The following is a 23,686-nucleotide window of genomic DNA, read 5'->3' on the forward strand; positions in this document are numbered from 1 at the left end:
CTAACTAAAGAATTGAGGTGTAAATGGTAACGATACTATATAAGAACTAGACTAATTCTTAGTGTCGTAATCGAGTAGAAAATGTTTGATACCCAACTTGACGCCTTTTTTGAGTTTTAACCCAACAAAATAATTTTACTTGCTGACACATTAAACTCCCATTTACATTCTAGGCATCCCACCTCAGGTATTATATCTTGTAAACTAATTTTTACGTTTACACTTTATAGTTAGGACAGTAAAACATTTATGCAGTCACACATTCTTGCTTGCAGGACGAGTTCAGGACAATTTTTGAAGGGTTTACAGGAGAGAGATTTAGACAGGGAAAAATTTACAGAAAGTTTAGTTCATGTTCTGAATAAATAACTACATTTTGAGATTAATCTGAATATCATAAACCCAGCACAGTATTGACTCACCTGTGGCTAAATTTGCTTGATTGTTTCTGTATGTCATTTACTAGTCATATCTTGTGTAGTTTTTCAGTAGTGTATGCATTTTAATTTTGTTAGTTCTGCTCCTAACTTGCTTAGTGCCCCCCCCCTACAAAAGGGATACAATAAATAAATAAATATACATGCAATGTAGTATGGAGCAATATATCTAATCAAATTGATTTTTGGCTCCACACCTAAAATCATCACCCCAAGTGAATCACAATTTCAACTTATTATTATATTATTTATAGATAAAATAGACATCTAATTGACATGTACAATATCTAATTATTGGTATTTTAACAATTTTCAGTAAATATATTGTTGGTTGGCTGATCAAAAAAAAAAAATATTCCAGTTACCGCTAGTGTGCCTTTAACATCCCAGTTACAGCAAGTGTAGCTTTAATGAATATTTTTTGCTTCTTTGTCTTGTAGATGTTAGTATACAGAAATGGTGCTTTGATGTACAAGTGGAAAAGAAAGACATAATGAAAAACGATGAGGCTGCAATGAAATTATTCTTCCTGCAAGCGAAAGCAGATATTAAAAATGGTAAGAATTCTCATTTCGTGGTAAGAATTCCCATTTTTCGTCTTCCTGTTAACGGTGAAGTAATATTGCAATGCTTTGTGTTCAGGTCAATAGATCGTTTCTCATTATGTTACACCTGTTACAATTGAGACCTGCTGAAAGTGGCTGAATATTAGAAACAGAATATTTAATGAGCTTGGTATTTTTTTTCTGTTATTTACTTTCCTTGAATATTTTTGTAATGTGAATTATTAGGTTTTTTAAGATCATTTCTCATTATGTTACACCTGTTACAATTGAGACCTGCTGAAAGTGGCTGAATATTAGAAACGGAATATTTAATGAGCTTGGTATTTTTTTTCTGTTATTTACTTTCCTTGAATATTTTTGTTATGTGAATTATTAGGTTTTTTAAGACCAGTTCTGTTGGAACCATTTTACACTAAATACTGAGGAACATGAACTTTTTTGTTTTGGATTTATTTTGATGTTATTCGTTTCTTGATTTTCGTTTATCACCATCTTCTGCCTAGAATAAAATCTCTGGTACTAGAAGTACTGCCTATCGATAGCTGCCTGTATCAGTGTATGTCGTCGCATCAGTGCAGTAATGTCGCTATTGTATAGGCAGATATGACCTTACAGCACTGACGTGACGTGACAATGTGTCCTCTGAGACCCCTGTAAACAATATCCCAGCAAAAAAATTTGGCTTTGTTTACAAATTTTTTAGAAGTAAAACTATCCCACGGTATTCTCATATAGATTGGAATCTTATGCAAGCAACTATGGGTTTAATTAAAGTTTGTGTGTATAATTTAATCATAAAAACCTTGTTGAATGTTACCAAAATATCTCCAAATATTTTTCATACAGATGAGTCACTCATGAGCCTGTAAAAAATAGAAAACTCTTTGATGTAATATGTAAAATGATGTTTCCCGCATGTCGTTCTTTTACACACATTTTGTTCACAGCTTCAGAAACTGCCTAATATTCAGTGGCTGTGACCAAATTTTAGTCCTCACTTTGCAAGTCTGGGGTGCCCTCTCACAATGTTCCTGGGCTAAGTGGCTGGAATGACCAGAATATGGCATAATGTCATGTTCTTGTTTATTAGCGTAAATAGTAGAGAATTTTATCAACCGTTATCTGTCCTTTTTTTTTCAGGTAAATTAAAACCAACAGAAGAACAAAAAGCAAAATTGGAAGGTGAGTTCTAACAAATTGTTAGTATATTTATTGTTAGTATATTTACATGTAACTCACATGGAAAATGAACAGCAATAAATTGTAGATAAACAGTTTGCCAACATAGAATTTTTGTGACTGCTTTCAAAACAATAATCCAAATTTCAAAAATAGTATCAAATGACAATTACTACTCTCAAAGTCACAAATATTCTTGGAAATTTCCACTCATGTTTTGTCAGCATTATCAGGGGTGTACTACAGTGGGTTGTTATCACACAGTCCAAGAAAGTATTTTGGCTCAGTGAGTAGAAATTTTCATACTATGGACCCAGAGTTTGTGAACATTTATGTTATAAAAAAAGTAGTAATTTTATTATAACTGGTCAAATCTGTTGTTATGCTGGAGTAACATTTTAATTTTTTTTTATTATCGCAGAGAATTGTGATCCTGAGTTTGCCGTTCCTTTGCAATATATTTACTTGTGCCAAACCTTAGAAGACTACACATCTGCTGTCATCAAGAATTGTACCATACATAAAGATTTCAGAGCCAAGGCCATCGCTGTAAGTTATATCAACCTTCGGAAGTTCCTTATTTTGACAATGTCAGCTTTACAAGTTTTTATACTATGTTGATGATAGCTATAAACATTGGTTAGAGGAGCTGTAAAGCTGCGTAGTTAATTGATTGATTGATTGATTGATTGATCAATTGATTGGTTTGTTGAGTGATTGATTAAGTTTATTGATAGACTATAAACCTTTTGAAAGATTGATTGATTGTTGTTTCATTAATTGGTATATTGATTGATTGGTTGACCACTTGATTGACAGTTAGAGGAATAGATTACTTGGATTGATTGACAGCTTAATTGGTTAATTTGATTGATAGCTTAATTGGTTAATTTGATTGACAGCTTAGTTGGTTAATTTGATTGATAGGTTGATTGATTGATTAGTCTTTTACTGTTTTGGTTGTTATCATCTGAGTGGTTAGTTTAATTGATTCTTTCCACTGCAGTCTGAGTGAACCCTCTCATCGCTGGCCTGGTTTGATTAAAAATTAACCAAATGTGTATGTAAGAGGGGTGCTGCTGAAGTTTGACCCTTACTAAACAGTGCTAGAGTTCGCTGGGTACTCTGGTTTCCCTCTGTATTAATACTAGGATGATGCACAAGTGGCTACCATACTACTCTGGCAATTGAGGTCTCGGTTTAGACACAGACTAAAACTATTATTGTAACATATTGGATGGATGTTGATTTAATTGTCACAAGAGGGTGACATTTCTGGCAAATCCATGATGTTGTCAGTCCACAGTTTCAACTTTATGGGCCTTCCTATATCACACACTATCTTGATCACAGGGTAATTAGATTTTCACAACTGTGGCATGTATCACCCATTTGTGTAATCTACCACACTCAAGAACAAGTTTAGTTTGTGTCAATCTTGGTAAACTGAGACCTCGGTTGCGGAGTAGTATTTAATTTCCAATTTTGTATTTGGATTTTTAAGTATGTGATCACTGTTGTTACTGTTAGTACGTACATGTACTATGATTAATTTAGATTAAATTAGACATTATTTTAATTTATCTATTATGGTTACTGTTGTCTAGGTAAGTGAAGGAACGCCGGCTGTTGTCGCAGCAACGCGGCAGGGATTACGATTGCATGTTGCAAATACGACATGTTTTGTATCATGGAGAAAGGTCAAAAGGTCAGTATAGCATCATCAAATATTTCTTTCATGTATAGATTTATTATTCAACACCATGAATATTTTTTATGTTCAATATTTGAGATAGATTTTTAATATTTTGTCAATTATAAATTTTCTACAAATTGTGAAAGTGGTCATACAGATTAGAATTGGGTACTTATTTTGGAATTTTAAGTAATACAACAATTTTACTGTTTTTCTACTTGAAAAAAAAAACAAATGTGAAATAACCTATACAAAATCCTTGTTTGAAACTCAATAAATTGCAAAACATTTAAAATATATGTAAAACGTTTGTTATTGTACGTCCAATAACAATCTTTGTACACTTTTTGCATATTTTTGCAATTTATAAATTGGGGGGGGGGTGGCTATTAAAATAAGCCAGCATGGTAGTTATACAATGAAATTTAAATGACCAGTGTCAAAGGAATAGATACACTGTGATTTTCAAGATAAACTCAATTGATAAGACCCCTGTATATAAACAATTACACTCTTTGGAAAGTCCAATTCAAACAATCAACACCAAGTGTGGTATCTGATAACAGGAGGTCGTAAAATAAAAGGAAGCCAATATCTAGACTGAGTGAAGTTGACCTTACTGGAAACACTATTTTTATAGATAATCTTGCAATACAATGGATTGAACCTTAGACTGAGATTGAGCACAAGACATCTATTTTTAGGACCTTCTGTTATCAGATACCACACTTGGTGTTGATTGTTTGAATTGAACTTTCCAAAGAGTGTAATTGTTTATATACAGGGGTTTTATCACTTGAGTTTATCTTGAAAATCAAAGTTGTGTCTCTTCCTTTCACTCTGGTCATATGAATTTCATTGTATTATCTATTCATTTGACTTTGGTATCTTGGTATCAAATCAGGATACAAGTAGAACCCACTAGAACTTTAAAAAAAAGCATTTCAATTTTACAAAATGAAAACATCAAAAATGAAGCGAAAAACGAAAAGGAAAATTGTACTGGATGATCTTTACAGCACCTATATGTAATAAAAGCTATAACCATGTAATGAGAAAACAAGTGCAAATATGTATTTTCAATTGTCCCAAAACTTGAAAGGAAAAGCAATATATATATACAACTATAGAAACATAACATGAACCGTTGTATAACAGAGTGCAGTATGTTCTAAGTGTGCTTTCAAAAACCTATTTGTTGTATATTTCCTGTGTTTGCTAATTTTAATTTCCTCTGTGTTGTCATGAATGGAACAAAAACTCCATACATCCTGGTTTCTATTTTGGATGAAAGAAATGAATATTTTGAACTTTTCCCTGAAAATTCAAAGTCGATGAAACAATTTTTCAGGGTACCTGTTGATTGATTGATTGATTGATTGATTGATTGGTTGATTTTATCTGAAATAAGACTAACTAAACTCTTCAAGTTTTGGTGTATAGAACTGTCTATGTCTTATCTCTCCCTACTTTTCACAATTCATTTTCAAAAACGCAATATGTATGTCTAAAGTACCTACTACTAGAACTAAATATCTTGAAACAAGTGTACCACTGGAGTGGCATTTTGTGATAGGGCGCCCTCTATAGTGAAACAGGATTTTGAGATATGGTGCCCTCTATTTATTTATTTATTTATTATTTATTTATTTATTTATTTATTTATTTATTATTTATTTATTTAATACACATAAGGAAACCCAATTACAAATAAAGAAAGGAACATAGACAGAAAAATCTTTTCTAAACTTCAAAAATCTAATTACTAGTATGGAAGCCAAAACCGCAAATAAAAGATTCATTTGAAAGAGATTGTTGTGTATATACCAAACAATTAAACTTGGAGCTTAATCTTCCTCCTTACAAAAATCACATATACAATACTCCAGATGTTGTGGGGGGGGGGGGGGGGGGGGGGGGGTTGAAGAGAGCCCTCAGTGGCAGAGTTGTGGTAACTGAGACTAGTAGAGTGAAAGATCCATCCATCATTGCATCCCGTTCTATAACCACTCATAAGCTCCAAAGTGGGTGTAGCAAGTAGAAACAAAGATGAATCCTGCAGTCTTGATAACAGCAAGAGACATGTGTTAGATTGATTTGTATAATCATATATGCAAATTTAAACAATACTTACCCATGGTTCCTTTCAACCTATACTAGCTCTAACTGGGGTATTATTTTTTTTGATCCAATACATTGACTGAAATATAGATAAAATACCAATAATATGACTTTGTATATTTCAATTAGCAGTTGATTTCATCCATAAATAGTACAGAAAAAGGTTGAAATTGTGATTTCATTGGTGGCACTGATTTTATGGTGTGGACCCAAAAATCTGTTTTGATTGGATTTATTGTACTGTATTATGTGTACAGGTACACAGATGTGTTCACCAAGAGGTGATTCAATACCATTTAGGGTGTACAATATGACAAGTGAGTCATTTATATCTGACAAACAGATTTTAAAAAGACAACATGCCAACCATGATTATGGCCCTAGCAACTACAAATTCCATTTTTGAAGTCCCTAGCAATGACAAACTCCAATTTCTGAAGGCCCTAGTTGCCATGATTATGACCCTAGTAACTGCACAAAATGCCAAAATCTTGATGTCCCAAGCAACCATGATTATGACCCTAGCAACTACAAATTCCATTTTTGAAGTCCCGAGCAATGCCAAACTCCAATTTCTGAAGCCCCTAGCAATCATGGTTATGACCCTAGCAACTGCAACTAAGTTCGTCTTTCTAAATAGTGATATTGACATCATAATTTTAAGTGTTGTTAGTTGTGATACAATATGGCATTGTCGCCATTTTTACTGAGGGTAGTAAAAACACTATCCTGGAAGCCTTAGCAGCCATGATAATGGCCATAGCAACTGCAACTAAGTTTGTCTTTGTAATGATTAATAAAAAACATGAACATTACAATTTTAGTGAAGTCAATTGTGTTACAGTGCCATTGTCCCATCTTTTACAGGGAGCAGCAAATACAAAACTAAACAAACAACACATAATATAAAACTATTGAATCCCTAGCAACCATGATAAATGGCCATAGCAACTGCAGCTTAGTGTGTCTTTCTTATAGTAACAATATGGACATCATAATTTTCATGCATTGTGCTGCAATGCCATTGGTTCCATCTTTTACAGGGAGCAGCAAATAAAAAAGAACAAACACACAACACATAAAATAAAAACTACTGAATCCCAGCAACCATGATAAATGACCATAGCAACTGTAACTGAGTTTATCTTTCTTGTAGTACCAATATGGACATGATAATTTTCAATGAAGTCCTTATGCTATTATGTCCAATCTTTTGCAGGAAGCAGCAATTACAAAACTAAACAAACAACACATAAAATAAAAACTATTGAATCCCTAGCAACCATGCTAATGCCCATAGCAACTGCAACTGAGTTTACCTTTATGTAAGTTGTAGTCACCAATATGGACACAATAATTTTCAATGAAGTCATTATGCAATTATGTTACTGTCCAATCTTTTGCAGGGAGCAGTAAATACAAAACTAAACAAATAACACATAAAATAAAACAGCTTTGAATCCCTAGTAACCACGATAAATGGCCATAGCAACTGCAACTTGGTTTGTCTTTCTTATAGTACCAATATGGAGGAGGGAATTCATTGGGCTATTATGTTACTGTCCAATCTTTTGCAGGGAGCAGTAAATACAAAACTAAACAAACAACACATAAAATAAAAACTCTTGAATCCATAGCAACTGTGATAAATGGCCATAGCAACTGCAACTTGGTTTAGTAACTATATGGACATAATAATTTTCAGGCGTTGCACTGCAATGCCATTGGTTCCATCTTTTACTGGGAGCAGCAAGAAACGCCACACACACAATACACCAAGCATTCCAACAGTCATCAAAACTTGTACTGAAATGGTACAAATAAATGTGACGTTTCTTTTGTCTCAGTGTTTACACAGGCAAATGTGCTGATTCTCATTCCTCTAGGTATGTTAGTTTGGTTTTTCTGTTCTCAACCTCTAGAAGTGCACACTGCCCTCAACAATGTAAGAGCTACTGGTTTGCAATAGAGCTCTCTAATGGCTTGTTGTTGTGGTGCGCTATGCTCTGTTCAGAATGCTCATATTCATCTAACTATTGATGTTGATGACTTTAACCTTTAGTCTGTACATCTTGGTACTGTTTTCTTGTGTTTTTTTTCCTAACTGCTTGCTGTTTGGTGTGGTTTTTCATGACCAACCACCTTTCAACTTCAACCTTTCACCTTTGACACTGCCAGACTAAGTCATACCATGTTCTCTTGATCTTTCTTTTACACTTTCTTGAGAGCAACATTTGACATAAAAAAATAGCAAAGTCAGTGAATTATTGTGTAATTACAAAAAATCATATGCAGTCCAAACTCAGCATTGGTTGCCATTTGTCAGACTTTGATTCCCTGACCTTGACCTATATATGAGGTCACAGTATCAGTAAACTTTGACCTTGACCTATGTATGAGGTCAAGTAAACTTTGACCTTGACCTATGTATGAGGTCACAGTATCAGTAAACTTTGACCTTGACCTATGTATGAGGTCACAGTATCAGTAAACTTTGACCTTGACCTATATATGAGGTCACAGTATCAGTAAACTTTGACCTTGACCTATGTATGAGGTCACAACAGTAAACTTTGACCTGTCATGACCTATGTATGACATCACAACATTAGTAAACTTTGACCTGTCATGAACTATGTATGGGGTCACAACATTAGTAAACTTTGACCTGTCATGACCTGTGTATGATGTCACAACTATAGTGACCTGTCATGACTTATGTATGGGGTCACATCATTAGTAAACTTTGACCTATAGTGACCATTGGAGGGTGAGTGAGTGAGTTTTGATTTATCTGTTTATCTGTACTTTGTTGTCATACATACATATATGTACGTATGGTTGCTTTCTGTCACTGTTTGATCTCCTCACTTTGGGCAGCACTCCCATTTAGTGTCAGCGACATGGATGTAACATGTCTCACTTTCATTGGCGGTTGTGGCTCTGACGACAGTATGAACCAGACCATAGACTGGAGTACGTGAAATCTACGTCTATGACCAAATATAGTCATCTAACTAGCCCAGATACTTGTCTTGGTGTTACTATCTCAAGAATAATGAATAATTGCATATTCATGACTATTTATCTGAAGGAAATAAGATCTTAGGAATCATGAATATTCAGTGTTCATCTAATCCATATTCATGTCTGCAAATACCTATGAGGCAATGGTGTACCACTGCTAAAACAATAGAGGTGGAAAAGAGTTTCAATTTGGTGTTTCTTCAAGTGAAATTGATGTGAGGGTGAAATCATGAAATGACTTTCAAGAACCCAAAGTTTATGAAAATACCTTTAATTCCTTGGGTGGCATTCCCATTTCAGATTTGAATGTTTAATGATGCAGAATAATTTTCAACCCACGGAGAAAACTATGGTAAACGTAGTTGGTTTCGCTATGTTTTGCTTACCTAGGTTCGCTCCTCAATTGACAGTCGACGTCAATAGCTAATTGTTTTTCTCTGCCAGTCATTCATTTTTTATGTGAATGCACACACATGAATTAATAACCCCCGACCCCACCAAAATAACGTGTTTGCAATATAATAAGAAACACTTATAAATGGTACAATTTATTCAAGCGATTTCTTACAAATAACAATACTACCATGCATCCAAAAATAAAACTCAAATTCAATAATTCAGGGATCTCCAGATGACATCATGAAAATGACTGTTTGTTTTTTCATTCCTCCACAGCTGGTCAAGGGCAGTAGATGATCTCTATATAATGTATGAGATATACTCAGTGTCCAATAACAATTTTACGCAACTACATATCAGGTCTTGTCAAGCACCCTACCTACTAGCAGTTACACTCGAGATGATCAGAATACTGCAGGTAAGGAATAACTATTGGTGTGCACCACCAAAGTAACAGCATTGTTGAATATTGATGTTATAGTAGTAACTACAGCCATGTAATGTCTGCTGCTACAACACTGTTACAACATTGCTACAGCACTGTAACAGCTCTGTGACTACATTGGTGTTTCAGCAGTGAAACAGTCCCGTTATGCTGTAGTGTTGCAGCACTGGTGTAGTATCGTTATGCGACAGTTACAGAATTGAACCATTCATGTTCCAACAGCTCTGTAACAACACTTTGGCAACATCTGTTTACAGCAGTGTAATTGTAGTGTTTTAGCTATGGAATATGGGTGTTACAGTGCTGTTTCAAGATCAGTTACACTGCTGCTACAGTACTGCAATAATATGTATCAACACTTTTGGCTGTGTAGAAATGAAATCCTGGTTCATAGTAATAAAACCAGGACCTGTGAATGTCATGCATTGTTTGTCAAAATTGCAGTATAGTTGTGTAGATGTTTGCCTGCTGTGTGTTCACAGGCTTTACAAAACTTAACTTGACATATCAAGATGTCCTATTTTATTCGCTGTGTCATCTTGTTCAACTGAAACATATACTACATCACTAGTTATAATATGATGTAATTATTTTTCCACCACAGGAAGAGTTAGATGGTCCTCCATTCCAGACTTCAGATGTCCAAATGGAAGGCGAAGCGAACGTGATCGTGGCATGGAATAACGTCATGTTTACTACCAAACCCACAGCTTTAGAAGGTCAAATAGCTGAACGATATACAGACTTGTCTGCATAGATACAGGTGTTATATGGATTTACCAACAGGCAGTCAATACAAAATGTTATCAGCATTGTTGTCAATAATAGATTTAGCAGAATGGTGGTCAATAATAGATTCATCAGCATGATTGTCAATAATAGATTCATCAGCATATGATGGTCAATAATAGATTTATCATCATGGTGGTCAATAATAGATTTATCATCACAACCGTCAATAATAGATTTATCATCAATGGCGGTCAATAATAGATTGATAATCACAACAGTCAATAATGGATTTATCATCATGGTGGTCAATAATAGATTTATCATCAATGGCGGTCAATACTAGATTTATCACTGCAGTCAATAATAGATTTAATTAGTGACTGCCAATACTTGGATTTTGCATGCAGGCAATTAATGGTGGATGTCTGCCTACAGAGGTTAATATACAAAATATCACCACAGAAGTCAAAATGATAAGTATGACAGTATTTTAACAGTTTCATTTCATCAACCAGTCATAAATATAACCACTGAATTGTCACCAGAGGGCGCCATCCACTACTTTTTTATCAGCCATACTAGTTGATGTCATTTTGTTGAAAAATATACAAGACAAATTATGATTGGTTGATAAAGCATGTATTGTAATATAATAACCAATCAAATGAAGCAACGCAACCATGCTGAAAATATACGGTTGTTGTCGTCATTGTCGTCGTCGTCACCGCCGCCGCCGCCGCCGTCATCATTGTCGTCGTCGTCGTCGTCGTCGTCGTCGTCGTCGTCGTCTTGTTTTCACCATCAACAAATTCCACTGGCCTATCAGCCAGTCTTGAATGTAACGTAAACTTTAACTGAATTCAACTGACATTACTTTCAAGTGTGGTAGTTTTTTGATGTGATGTTTTGTACTGGCGTTAAGTTATAAACCGTAACGAATTTTTTTTTTTTGTTCTTTCGTTTTACATGCAGGGATTGATTTGCATTTCTGTATGTTTTTTTTTGTTCATGTTTTACTTTTTATTCAAGCAGGTGTGTCAAAGTTAAAACTGTTCTTTTTTTTTTCTTTAAAAAAAAATGTAATTCTCAATGTTTACTGCTGTGTCGTAAAGTCTTTCATTTCCTCGATCTGTATGTGACTGAAATTTGATTTGTGAACCTACTGCAGCTGTTTTTTTGAGAACCTTGTTCAGAGTTTGTATGCGTGTGGAAAATCCTTAAAATTCGCAGAGTTTCAAATCACTTCCTTAATTTTAAACAGTTTATAGAAAACTTTGACTGATAAAAGAAATTCATGGAATAATTAGTGATAAAAAATGTGTAGAAATTGAAATTGTCTGACATGGATGTTCTGCCAAAAATCCCCAGTGGCAGTATCTTCCAATGGCAATATACTGCAATTGAGTTTTTTTTTGAAGGAAGGTTATCATCATGGAATCAATAGACCTGGGTTCACAGTTCAAAGGTCAAAGGTCATACTAAGTCATAATTGTATTCTTTTCATGTCTTTCATTTAGAGTGCTTAAAAGTATAGTGGTCGTTCGTATGTCTATGATGAAATGCTTTTTGCTTGTTCGGTGACAAACACTTAGTTAAGTCACAATCACTACGCAAGCTCGTATCTATCCCCAGCTCTGACCCTGAATTTCATTTTATTGACATAATGCCAGAGTTCACTCGAAGGGGAAAAAGAAAGACTTTTGTAAATGATGTAAATTTCTGCTGTGGTACAAAGTTTTGTTGAGTGTCCATAGTTCTTGTTTTTTTTGTAGCATGGCAATCAAGGCGTGTACGTGAATGAGGGATTTTACGTCTTGTTGCAGATATTACGAGATATGCAAATATGCCTAGCAACAACAGTTGTCAAACATGTGATCGTGATCAAGTGTGCGAGGATGTTGAGAACAATAGTGTTGCTAAGCGTTTGACACTTTCACCTTGACCACCCTCACGTGGTTGCTATGGATGCAATGGCTCATGCGGGATCTCGTGAGATCTGCCACAAGGTGAAAAAAACCGGCTTATTTGATTACTATAGTGTTATAAAACTCTATCTTGTATATGTTACCTTATACTTTGCGATACAGCTTTATTTATTTGTGGTGGTTTTTGTTGTGAGTTTTAAAAAAAAAGTTTTTGAAAGTTTCCTTTGCCATAGAGCTCTGTTCTAAGAGTCTGTGTCAGTTCTTCCTTGATTTGCAATTGATGCATTGTAAGTGGTTGACTAGACTGTAAGATACACGTACGTTGTATCGCGCCAATCTCATTGACCTGCTTTAAAATCGGTTCACCAATGAGTGAGGGCACCATCATCACAGTGTACCTTACAGACTAACCATCTACATGATTTGTGTAATTTTTGAATTTATTGACACCAAGTTGAGGGGGTCAGTATTTCAGTTTGATCATAAGGAGTCACATTGCAGGACTCCTCAAGCTTTAAAAGATTAGTAAGGTTTTTAAAAATAAACATTCTACATGTGCCCAGTATGATGTGACCATTGATATAGAATTTTTTAAAATTTGATATGTAAATATAATGTGTGGTCCCGTGAATATTATGTGTATGGAAAAATTTGAAGACAAAATATGAAGCAAAATACCAACAAAAAAAGGTGTGCGGTGTGGCAATGTAGATGCCAGTATCCCTAGTATAGACTAGATGAAGTCAGATACATTTTATGCAATTACATTTGTCCATTTTAAATTTTTTTACCAAATTTACTGAAACTAAAAAACTTCCAGAGTGGATCTGTTTTAGTATAGACAACGTGTAGTATTTATTATGTGGTGTTTGTAATGTATTATAGATGTAGGTAATGGGTTTGATATGGTTACTATAGCAACATTAGTTTTATCTATGCAATGTACCCTACAACGGTGCCCTCTAGCAGTGTGTTCTGTGATAAACCACAGCGCCCTCTGTGAGAGAAAATGACAAAAGTCATAGTATCTGATGTTGTAATAGACTGTATTAACAATTATAATGATAGCAATAGTAACGAGATCATGTACTGCTCCCATTCTCCACACAGGTAGTGTTATTACATCAAACAGATTTAGGGTAGGAAAATTATCATCAAAATATTACAAATATATGTACATCACTATGTACTTACCACTAGGGGATAATGCTTACCATTTCACTTACCATTGATGTGTTTGGTTATCTTCCGTTGAGAGCCTTAGACCTGTCAGTATGACATCACTTAGGGAGACAAGGGTGATGTAAAAATCAAATGTATTTTGGGAACCATGGAAACGCAAGGACCCCCCATTCATTAATGACTAGATTCACAGTGAAAAAATTGTCAGTCTTTCCAAAAAAAATTTAAACAATTTCAAAGCGGAAATATTTATTTGTTGTAATAATTGATAAAAAAAAATATTCACAGGTAATTACATGGCTTTCCCATCTTCAGTTAGCTGGGTTAGGTTTTCCTTGCTCCATGAGGAGATTCCGAGCGACTTTCAGCACCCCAGATAATTGAACAGAAGATTGGCCAACTTAAGGTGTCTTGAAGCTCCTCAACTGGTATAATCGAACACGGGCCATTGGATGGCACTGTCCAAATACAGTCCAGCACTGTACTACCTATTTGGCTTATGTCACCATAGAGGGCCTCCTTTATTTTGCATACCCTAGGGGTGCTCTACCATGTGAAATGTACATTTATTATGAAATTCTGATTTATTGAAGTCTAGATTTGTGAAATAGAGTGACATTGCATACTTGCGGATTTGTTGTCACGTTGGTAACCAGTCTTACAATTATTTAATAAGAAACAACTGTACATCTTGCCCAGTCATGGAATGTTTCATCACAGAAACCATGAGATTGTAAGCATGGAGGACGTTTTGTATACAACACCACAGACTGAACAACTGTTATGAATCTAATGATGAGATGGGACTTGCATTTTCAGGACACATCTTGATTTATCGCTAGCGTGATGTGTGAGCATATTAAAGATAGTGCAATGATCCAGTAATCGATTTTGTAATTTCCACTAACCAATGCATTGTCAAGAATATTGTACTTTGGAAAGAGTTCATTTTTTTTCAAACGTACTGTGTCTTTCAACATTTTGAGGCAAATGTTCTACCATAATGAGAGAGGGTCATTTGTAATTTATATCAGCAATTTGAAGAAAAAAAATATCCCATTATTTAAAACAGTCAATATAAAAAAAGGAAATGATTGTGTTTTTTTTAAAAAAGATAACATATTTTTCATCATACATGTCTAAATATGAGAATTCCAATTTTTCAATACCATGTATACTGAAGACTGATGAGATTTGTAAATCACAAGTGCGCCCTCTTTGGTGGAACATTAGATGCTGTTGTTTTTCGTAAATACAATATTTAGTAATCTGAACCCTGTACTCAAGGACGAAATGGGGGGTGTGGGTGTGGGTGTGGGAGGAAGGGGATGGGGGGTGTGGGTGTGGGAGGAAGACAAACACTACCATGTACGTGTGTGCCATTTGAATAATGAAGCGAGTGCCTTACTAATAGTAAACTCTTGTAATATATGCAGTGCCTTATTTTTTAATTGAATTAAATTAACAAGACTAAGGTGTGCTTTTCTTACTTGTCACGGTGAGTGACAAGGGAGCAGTTTGCTGTAATTATTGATATTCAAGAAATTATGAAATTATTGTGTTGTAAAGATTGTCAATAAAGGAGTGTTTAAAATTTGAATTTTGTGTCGAAGTGTTGATAATCCTTGCACCACTTTCCCCCCCCCCCCAAATCAAACAAACTAAACGCTTGATGTTGTAACTGTTATTACATTGTAAAACGTGCAGAAATACAACGTGCAGACAGAAGGAAAATTTTCTAACTCAAGAAATGACCACATTATAGTAATTAATCATGATGATTTGGAGGCGGATGGACACTACCAATAAATTATTGAATCCTATAAAGCTTCGATCCCTTGAATCTTAAGCTTGTGTTTTCTTTCTCACTAAGAGAGCCTGCAGCAATTAATTACAGGGGAAATCAGGCTTGGGCTGTTATTGTAAAATATGACCCTCCCCTGACTCTATCGTGCTAAAAAGTGACACTACCTCAATTTCCTTTCTTCAAATCATAAAGGACTTAATATGCTTAATCCCATCGTGCTGCAACCAAGTTGAAAGTTAAAGTATCGTTTTTTTCCCATTTCACTGGTCAATAAATAGTAAAGTTCGTACCATGCCACCACTCCCTATAGGGCGACGTCCCTTGACGAATTCGTTGGCTTCCTTGCGTCCATGGGATGTAGGAAGAAAAATGTAAATCCAAGCCCCCCCCCCCCCCCTTGTGGTCTGGAGATGATTATTTCCCAATGAGGGGCGCCTAGCCTACCACCACAGTAGTGAATTTGTGTATGTGAAATTGCCACTGCGTGGATATGGATCTCATTGGCTGAGCTGAAGGCCTGAACACTAGATGGGCACACTTCCCATCGACATTGTCAGGACCGAGGTCAACATCTTCACAACATTATCTCTAATATCTACCCAACTGTCCCTGTTTTACTCCTGTGAGACTTCTCTCCTCACATCACACCTACCACAAGTGATTCTCCACATGGTTGTCAGCAGCGATTTGATTGGCATGGTCTGACATTAAGGTTGGAACCTATTATCCTAACACTAACACTAACACTAACACTAACCTACCGTATAAGCTTGGTTTTGTCCATGGTAAGATAGATAGATGGATGGATGGATGGGTGGGTGGGTGGGTTGGTGGGTGGATGGATGGATGGATAGATGAATGAATGATAGATGGATAGATGGATGGATGGATGGATGGATAGATATATAGATAGATATATGGATAGATAGATGTGTACAGCGTGCGTACGTACGTCGTATACATGCACGCTCGCATAGACACACACATGGTACACAGCCAAGACATAGATGCTGTACTGCAGCGTTTCGCTACGTCGCTCCGTCCTCCGCTACGAATGTTGAATCACACAGAATAAAATATTTAAAAAAATCAAAAAAGTATTGTAAATAAAAACAAATCTACAATAATTACACAGCTAACACAGACAGACAGACATATACACATGCACATGCACAAACATACACATACACATGCACATGCACATGCACATACTCATAAACATAAACATACACATACCCGTACCCATACACATGGACATATACCGGGTGCACATACACATACGCATACACATTAACACACACACACACACATATACACCATACATAGATACATACATACATACATACATACATACATACATACATACATACATACATACATACATACATACATACATACATACATACATATACACGCACATACTCTGCGTACATACACACGTACATACATACCACTAGCGTGCTTTCTAACACGGTAGCTTATGTTATTGTTAAAATTGCATTATGTATTGTGTCATATTATAGCTTATGTTTTTGTATTTGAGAATAACACACAAAACGTGAGGCTAGCAGTATCCAGAAAAAGGGTCAAGGTAACTCGCAAAAATTAACATAAAGGTGTTATCAAATATAGAGAAGATAAGTTTACTAATTTATATGTGCCTCTATACTAGGATGATCGAATGAGAAGGGTATCGCAGCGTCTTTCTTCAGGTCATATTGAGACGGAAAATCGAAGGGTTGGACTCAGGCCAAATATGAAGGTATACAAAAAGTCCTTTCATTGGTGATAACAGGTATTTTATTGTTTGCTGGAGTTCAGTTATCGGTACGGTGGTTTTGAGCGACCTTCGCATCTTATTTGTTCTGCGCATGTCAATAGCTAAACTACTTTCAGTCCACCACTTTTTGTATCAGGTGCATTACGTAACCACTGCAATAATTCGTTGTTTACCACACTGTACACACACTCAAAATGTAGATACAGTGTTGACCTTACGTGGGACCATCTGATTCAGGACTTGTAAACAAGTGCAGCTGGCCGTCCTGTCAGTTTGGTTATTTCTCCCGTGTGAAGTGCTACGGAAACCACTCATACGCAAAGCTTTTGTTCGATAGAACAGTGCTTGTGTGGAGAGATGTAGTGGATAGTGTTACCTCGTCGATCGACGGACCGGTGCAGTGCTGTTGTTTTGATCATACCACCACACTGTACACCAGCAATATGTTCTTGTCCAGTAGCCGCGTACGATTCAAACTCCCTGCAAAGGCAGTTAGAGCAATTATTTGGATAAGCTTACTACTGGGAGCGTCAATTCCTATCGTGAACTTTCTACTTGTTGTTGATGGTGGATCGAACGTGCAGTCGAACTCGGCGAACACATTTAAAAGGGCCAACGAAGTTTGGAGGAAATGGGAAAATGGCGTCCACAATACGCCGGAAATTGAGACTACAGGTGAGGAGTTGCCATGGTGTATTTGTCGCAGAGATCCCCACGGAGTAAATTCTTACTTGACGTCAAAGATTACAACAAGAAGGCAACGAGAACTTGAAGAATGGGAAAGACGGGAGAAATTGAAAGAAGACCCCATTGTAGTCTGCCAAGCAATGTCACCGTTGACATACATAGGGGGCGGTATAACTATCGAACCCTTAGACGCCATAAAAATACCTGGCCTGTCGGTCGACAAAAGTATTGAGATACTGGACGAAAATTTTGGCAAATCGAAATATGTCTTCACGTTTCGTGCAATGAAAGGGAAGGGTTCGGTAAATTTGGAATTGCCAGACAAAGACCCCCGGAATAAGCAGCTGGAAATAACACACGATCATTGGGGTGATGAAGTGAAAGTATTTGTAACTTCCGATCTTGAGCTTATCAATTACTTCCTGAAGCATGTGTCCTATCAAAGTCTGCCCAGAGATATCAACGAAAGAGACGTTGTCGAAATATCATTTTTGAATTTCACAGTTTCTGTTCACATACATATCAAAAAGCGCTCAAGACCAATTTTGTTCGATCCAGGAGAATCGTTACACACTAAGGTAACCGTTATTACGAAGACTTACGAAAGACACGAACAAGTAAACAGACTGGTTCAAAGCATAAATAAATTTTACCCACTCTTGACGATTATCGTAGCAGACGACTCAGAGTTCCCGCCAAAAATTAACGGGTCGAATGTGAAACACTTCAAAATGCCTCCTGGTGAAGGGTGGTTCGCGGGAAGAAATCTTGCCCTCAGTCAAGTCCGAACGAAATACTTTTTATGGGTTGAAGACGACTGTGAATTCACAACTGAAACAAAACTTGAAAACTTTATCGAAAAATTTGAAAAGTCAACCCAAAATCTGGATATCATCGGAGGAACTTTTTTGCACGATAAAAAAAATAATTATTGCAAAGGGTGTAGGACGTTTCAGTTCAGACACGGTCACCCAGCGGAAGGCGATTGTTTGTTTGTGACCGAAGGATCCGAGCAAGTTAGACTGAGCCAGTTTCGTCAATGCGATGGGGCTGATGTTGTAGATAACTTTTTTATGGCAAAGACGCAGTCAGTAAGACAGGTTGGTTTTGACCCAGCTTTTGACAGAGTTGGACACTGGGAATTTTTTGCTGACGCTTTCGGTCGTCTTAGGATAGTGACGTGTACTGACGTCAGCATTCAACGTCGACCGGCCGCTAACGGCAAATATCAAAAGTACGAATCGATTTGGGACTCGTATGCACAAAATGCACACGTGCAGTTTAAGAACAATTTGAAATGCATGAGATTGTTTTAGTATATTTTATATATCGAGACACTTCATTAGCCTAGAATCCACGCGGACGGGGGTTTTGAATTCGTTAGTGTAGTGCCTATCATCAAAATCACCCAGTCGCCTGGATTCTTGGCTAAAGCTTCGTCCGTTTTACACGTGATTTGAGAGTGAGATTTGAGAGTGAGAACTACTGCAGAAAATGCTTTACATTTTCAAAGTTTAACTTCGAGGTTTCATTTAAAGTTAGCTAGTTGCAGGAAAATAAAACGACACTGCATATTGACCCAGGAAGGCGTCATTTATGATCAATATTTATTAACTAATTTTACTGACACAAAGACCGTTGTCAAGTTTATGCAGTATATACTGATAACCGTTCTGTGTACGATGCGAAAACAACAACTTGTCGAATTGTGATTTTGGTCAACGGGATGTTGGTGGACCAAACATTTCGATGCAGATTTTATCATAATCTTATATTTAGAACTTTTCATTGAATTGAGTTTTGTTGGAAAAAATCCATTTTTCATTTGTGTTTATTTGATAAGTTGTAGACGTTTAAGATGAGCAATTATGATACGACCACTGTCACCAGCGACAGAATAGCATTAACAATTGGAACTTATTACAACCAGTGACAGGATAGCATTAACAATTGGAAATTATTACTAGCAGAGAAAAGCAAACAAAGGAATTGGATTAAGAATACTTGGCACAGTGTGTTGGAAGTATGCAGATGTGTATTACATTTCTTGGTTTGAAAAGAAGTTTTATGTCCTATTTGGATATGAAAAGCCATGGAACATGTAATTCATTTTTAATGAGTGCAAGCTATTATGTAAAGAGGCCATAAAAGTGTTCGCGTCAAATGATAAAATGTAATACTTATCGTACTTCCAACATGCTGTCTCAAGTGTTAGTAATTCAATTCAGTTGTTTATTTCCTGTTTGTAACAGGTTTTGCTTGTCAACGCTTGCCTGTCGCTGGTTGTATTTGACTAGTTTGTATGTTGTATATATACTTTGATTAGACTCTTGAACACATTAAAACATGCACTCGTATTATAGACAAATAATGCTCGATTTCAAAGTGCTCGTCCTTCCATCTACACCTGTGCCCCACTCATTCTATTGAATAAATTGATGATCAATTGTAAAGCTAGGCTTATGTAACTTATTTTATGTGAAAGTAACAGTCTGATGATATATTCTCCCTCCATTTCATATTCCACCTTGATTACATAATGTTATCGCAATTTGACTCGTCACCATGACGCCGCCGTTGCACAGTCATTCAAAGCGTGAACATCATCTTCCAGCGACAGCTTTACACCTTGGAAGTGCTTGCACATTGAGGTCATTGACCTTTATGTGTCGTGTATGGTGTAACATGTCGACCTAGCTAGCTGGAAATAGCTCTATTGTAATGCATGCATATTCTTCTCTGAAAGGTTGGCCTCAAAGGTCGATCAATATAATTGCCATCGTTACGGGGTACAATGAACGACAGCATCGCTTGATTGAGCTAACATTGTGAGAAAAAAACGTATCAGTCGTTATTGCATGCTACTATTAGAGTCAGTGTGAGTATCCTGGGTTGAAGAGAGATGGCACTGTACCGTATGGAATGTTATTTCTCTGCACAAAAAAATGGTTATCTTTTTATGCGTTGTTCCACAGACGAGGAAAATGTACCTTGTCTTATTAATGGCACACGAAGCTGTCCTGTACAAATATTTGCTCATCTAGTCTCATATTTCTTTAGTCTGAAATTAGTCATGCATTTACCATAATAATTAAACAGTCTGATATCAAATCAAACAAAAGCGACAATATACAAAGGAAATAAAGGTATGTATAAAGGAACCTGGCAGCATGTAATGGTCTGTTTGCATTGTGCGTGATCTGTGATTTTGCACTAAACCTGAGAAAGCGAAGCAAAATCGCAGATCGCGATGTAAACAGGTTAGCGAGCCAGCAAAGGAAAATTACAGATCGCGATGTAAACAAACCTAGTTAGACTTGTAATGTGTCATTGAAACAACGCATATAAACCAGTTACAATACATATCGTAGCCCATATCACAGGACTATATAATATATGTACATGTATTTGCATGTATAATGTTCCCTGGTGACTTTATTCACTTGTCTGTGCTTTGTTCAAGGACCTCGAACACAGACTAATTTAAAAGACCAACCGACCAAAAACATGCAACGGGGAGTCGATTATATGGAGACGAATAATGTATATAATGGAAAAAAATAAGATAACGCTGAATAATCTCACGGTCTCAGATTAGCAAGTCACTTCGCAGTAATTTAATCTGTGCACGCACCGACGAACACAAATTGCAATTTGTTAATGTAAAAAAAAAGAGGTCAGCGACCCCAACCAACAGAAGATTAACAGTGTGTGATAATATAATTAGTTCTGTTTTACATACTTTTTTAATGATAAATGTCCCTGATCCGTGGTGGATATTTATCAGTGGCCTAAAATGAAGAATAGCTGTCAAGCATTCTACACTGTTCAGGTATGCGGTAACAAGCAACATAGAGCATTGAAAAGGAAAAGCACCTGAAAGATACGGGGTTTAGATTTCACTCGACCCCCAGAACAATTTGACGTTGAATTAAGCAAGGAATAACAGCTTTTATCAACTTTGACGTATTCCAACATAACCTACATTTGTTCAATAAAATGATCCCCTATTATATAGGCTTAAATGCTGTTGGTATACAAATTGGAATGAAAAGCGTGATTTTGGCGGACAGACGTTAGCTCAAAACCTGCCTCATGTCATATTTTGATTTGGTGTCCTACTTATGATGAAGAACATAATGTTCAAGGTTTATAGGCCTAAATTGATACAATATCGTTTTATTTTATTTATGTATATGTATATGTATATGTATATGTATATGTATATGTATATGTAAATGTATATGTATATGTATATGTATATATTTTTTTTTCTCCCAGTTATGTTTTCAGTCATCTTAATGACTGAACCCTCTTATTGTTTTCATTCGCAATATACAATGTCGGGGATCAGGCTAGACTAGCTGTAAGCTATTTCTTGACTCCCCATTTACCCTTCTCTCTTTTGATTTTTGTTACCATTATTTTTGTAATCATTTTATACGCTTGGGTAAATAAACCACTTATTATTATTATTATTATTTTAAGCAGCAGCAGAAGTAACAACAACAACAACAACAACAACAACATCATCAACAACAACAACAACAACAACAACAACAACAACAGTGACAAGTTAAGTCCCTAACAACCATGACAATGCCCTAGCAACCATGACAATGTCCTCAACAACCAGGTTGATGTCCCTAGCAACCATGATAATGTTCATAGCAACCATGACAATATTCCTAGGGGCTGCGTAATTAGTGTGGGGTCTGGTAAATATGATATGAAAAATAAGAATGATCAGAAATTAGCATTCCAACAAAAACACCTTATTCCCTAGCAACCAAGGCTTTGCTCAAAACAAGGGGATTTGAGCTAAAATAAGAATGATCAAGTCGATGGGAGTTGGGCCGGAATTGCACTTCCATATCAGGACAAATGAAATTGCATTGGTGCAACACTCATGGCGCATGGTGTTTTTGACACTAAGATAGACACAATTCAACTCTAGACTAACAATAACAGAGACGTCAACACAATTAACATACGCAGCAGGATCCTTTACTCAGTCACATTGAAAAGTGATAAGGCATTGTAATCCTTTTACAGTGCAGTAGAAACAGGAGTCTGCTGAAAACATTTATACACCTGGATTTCATGATTTGTATGGCTTCAATTGTTTACAACTGCACGATAATCAACATGTTAAATTGTCTGCTTCTACAGCCCCCCGCTGTGCGCGGCACGTCTATAATTGTTTCGTTTGCATTTAAAATTGTCTCATCGAGTCTCATGGGTGAAGCACCAAAGCATCTTCAATTCTCCTGTACAGCTGTAGTCTCACACACTCACATTCTGCTCTGATTTACCGTGTTCTACTAGGTTCTAGGCTAAAGGTCAAACAACGGTGTCACGTGTGACCTTCAGAATGCAAAACACGATAAATCAATTAATTTAAACATTAATCACGCGCATCACGTCCCTATTACGTAATCATGTTAATCAATGTATTCATCAAATATAGGCGATCTATTCGTAGATTACAGGTTAGATTTTATCGAAATAGCTTCTAGGGAAAACATGTATAGTTGCAATGGTACGTTCGATATGTAATACACAAACATGTGACCTTGGTCGTTTAATATTAATTTCATAAAATTTTTCAGACTATGCATAATTAATGTTCACAATTCCATAACATTTCCAGTCTATGCATAATTAATTTAGCAATTTTATAACATTTTCCAGTGTCTATTC

General features: G+C 36.1%; 2 protein-coding genes across 3 annotated transcripts in view; both read left to right on the top strand.

Moving 5' to 3' along the window:
* LOC144440846 (uncharacterized) overlaps window positions 1-15,309 on the top strand; it is a 38,543-nt gene extending 23,234 nt beyond the window's left edge. Inside the window, exons 4-10 of one of the 2 annotated variants that reach the window (XM_078130272.1) lie at window positions 878-994; window positions 2,144-2,185; window positions 2,604-2,731; window positions 3,790-3,890; window positions 7,847-7,885; window positions 9,702-9,843; window positions 10,475-15,309. In XM_078130272.1, coding sequence (XP_077986398.1) covers window positions 878-994; window positions 2,144-2,185; window positions 2,604-2,731; window positions 3,790-3,890; window positions 7,847-7,885; window positions 9,702-9,843; window positions 10,475-10,627 — 722 coding nt within the window. In that variant the 3' untranslated portion in view covers window positions 10,628-15,309. The remainder of the gene's footprint in view (window positions 1-877; window positions 995-2,143; window positions 2,186-2,603; window positions 2,732-3,789; window positions 3,891-7,846; window positions 7,886-9,701; window positions 9,844-10,474) is intronic. The other variant, XM_078130273.1, reaches the window with a different exon arrangement.
* A 2,430-nt stretch (window positions 15,310-17,739) lies between these two features.
* On the top strand, window positions 17,740-19,299 carry LOC144440604 (beta-1,4 N-acetylgalactosaminyltransferase 2-like). Its single transcript, XM_078129989.1, has one exon. The coding sequence runs from the start codon at window positions 17,740-17,742 to the stop codon at window positions 19,297-19,299; it is 1,560 nt and encodes a 519-aa protein (XP_077986115.1).
* Window positions 19,300-23,686: the final 4,387 nt, after the last annotated feature.

This window comes from Glandiceps talaboti, chromosome 10, assembly GCF_964340395.1.
Source record: "Glandiceps talaboti chromosome 10, keGlaTala1.1, whole genome shotgun sequence".
Classification (NCBI taxonomy): Eukaryota; Metazoa; Hemichordata; class Enteropneusta; family Spengelidae; genus Glandiceps; species Glandiceps talaboti.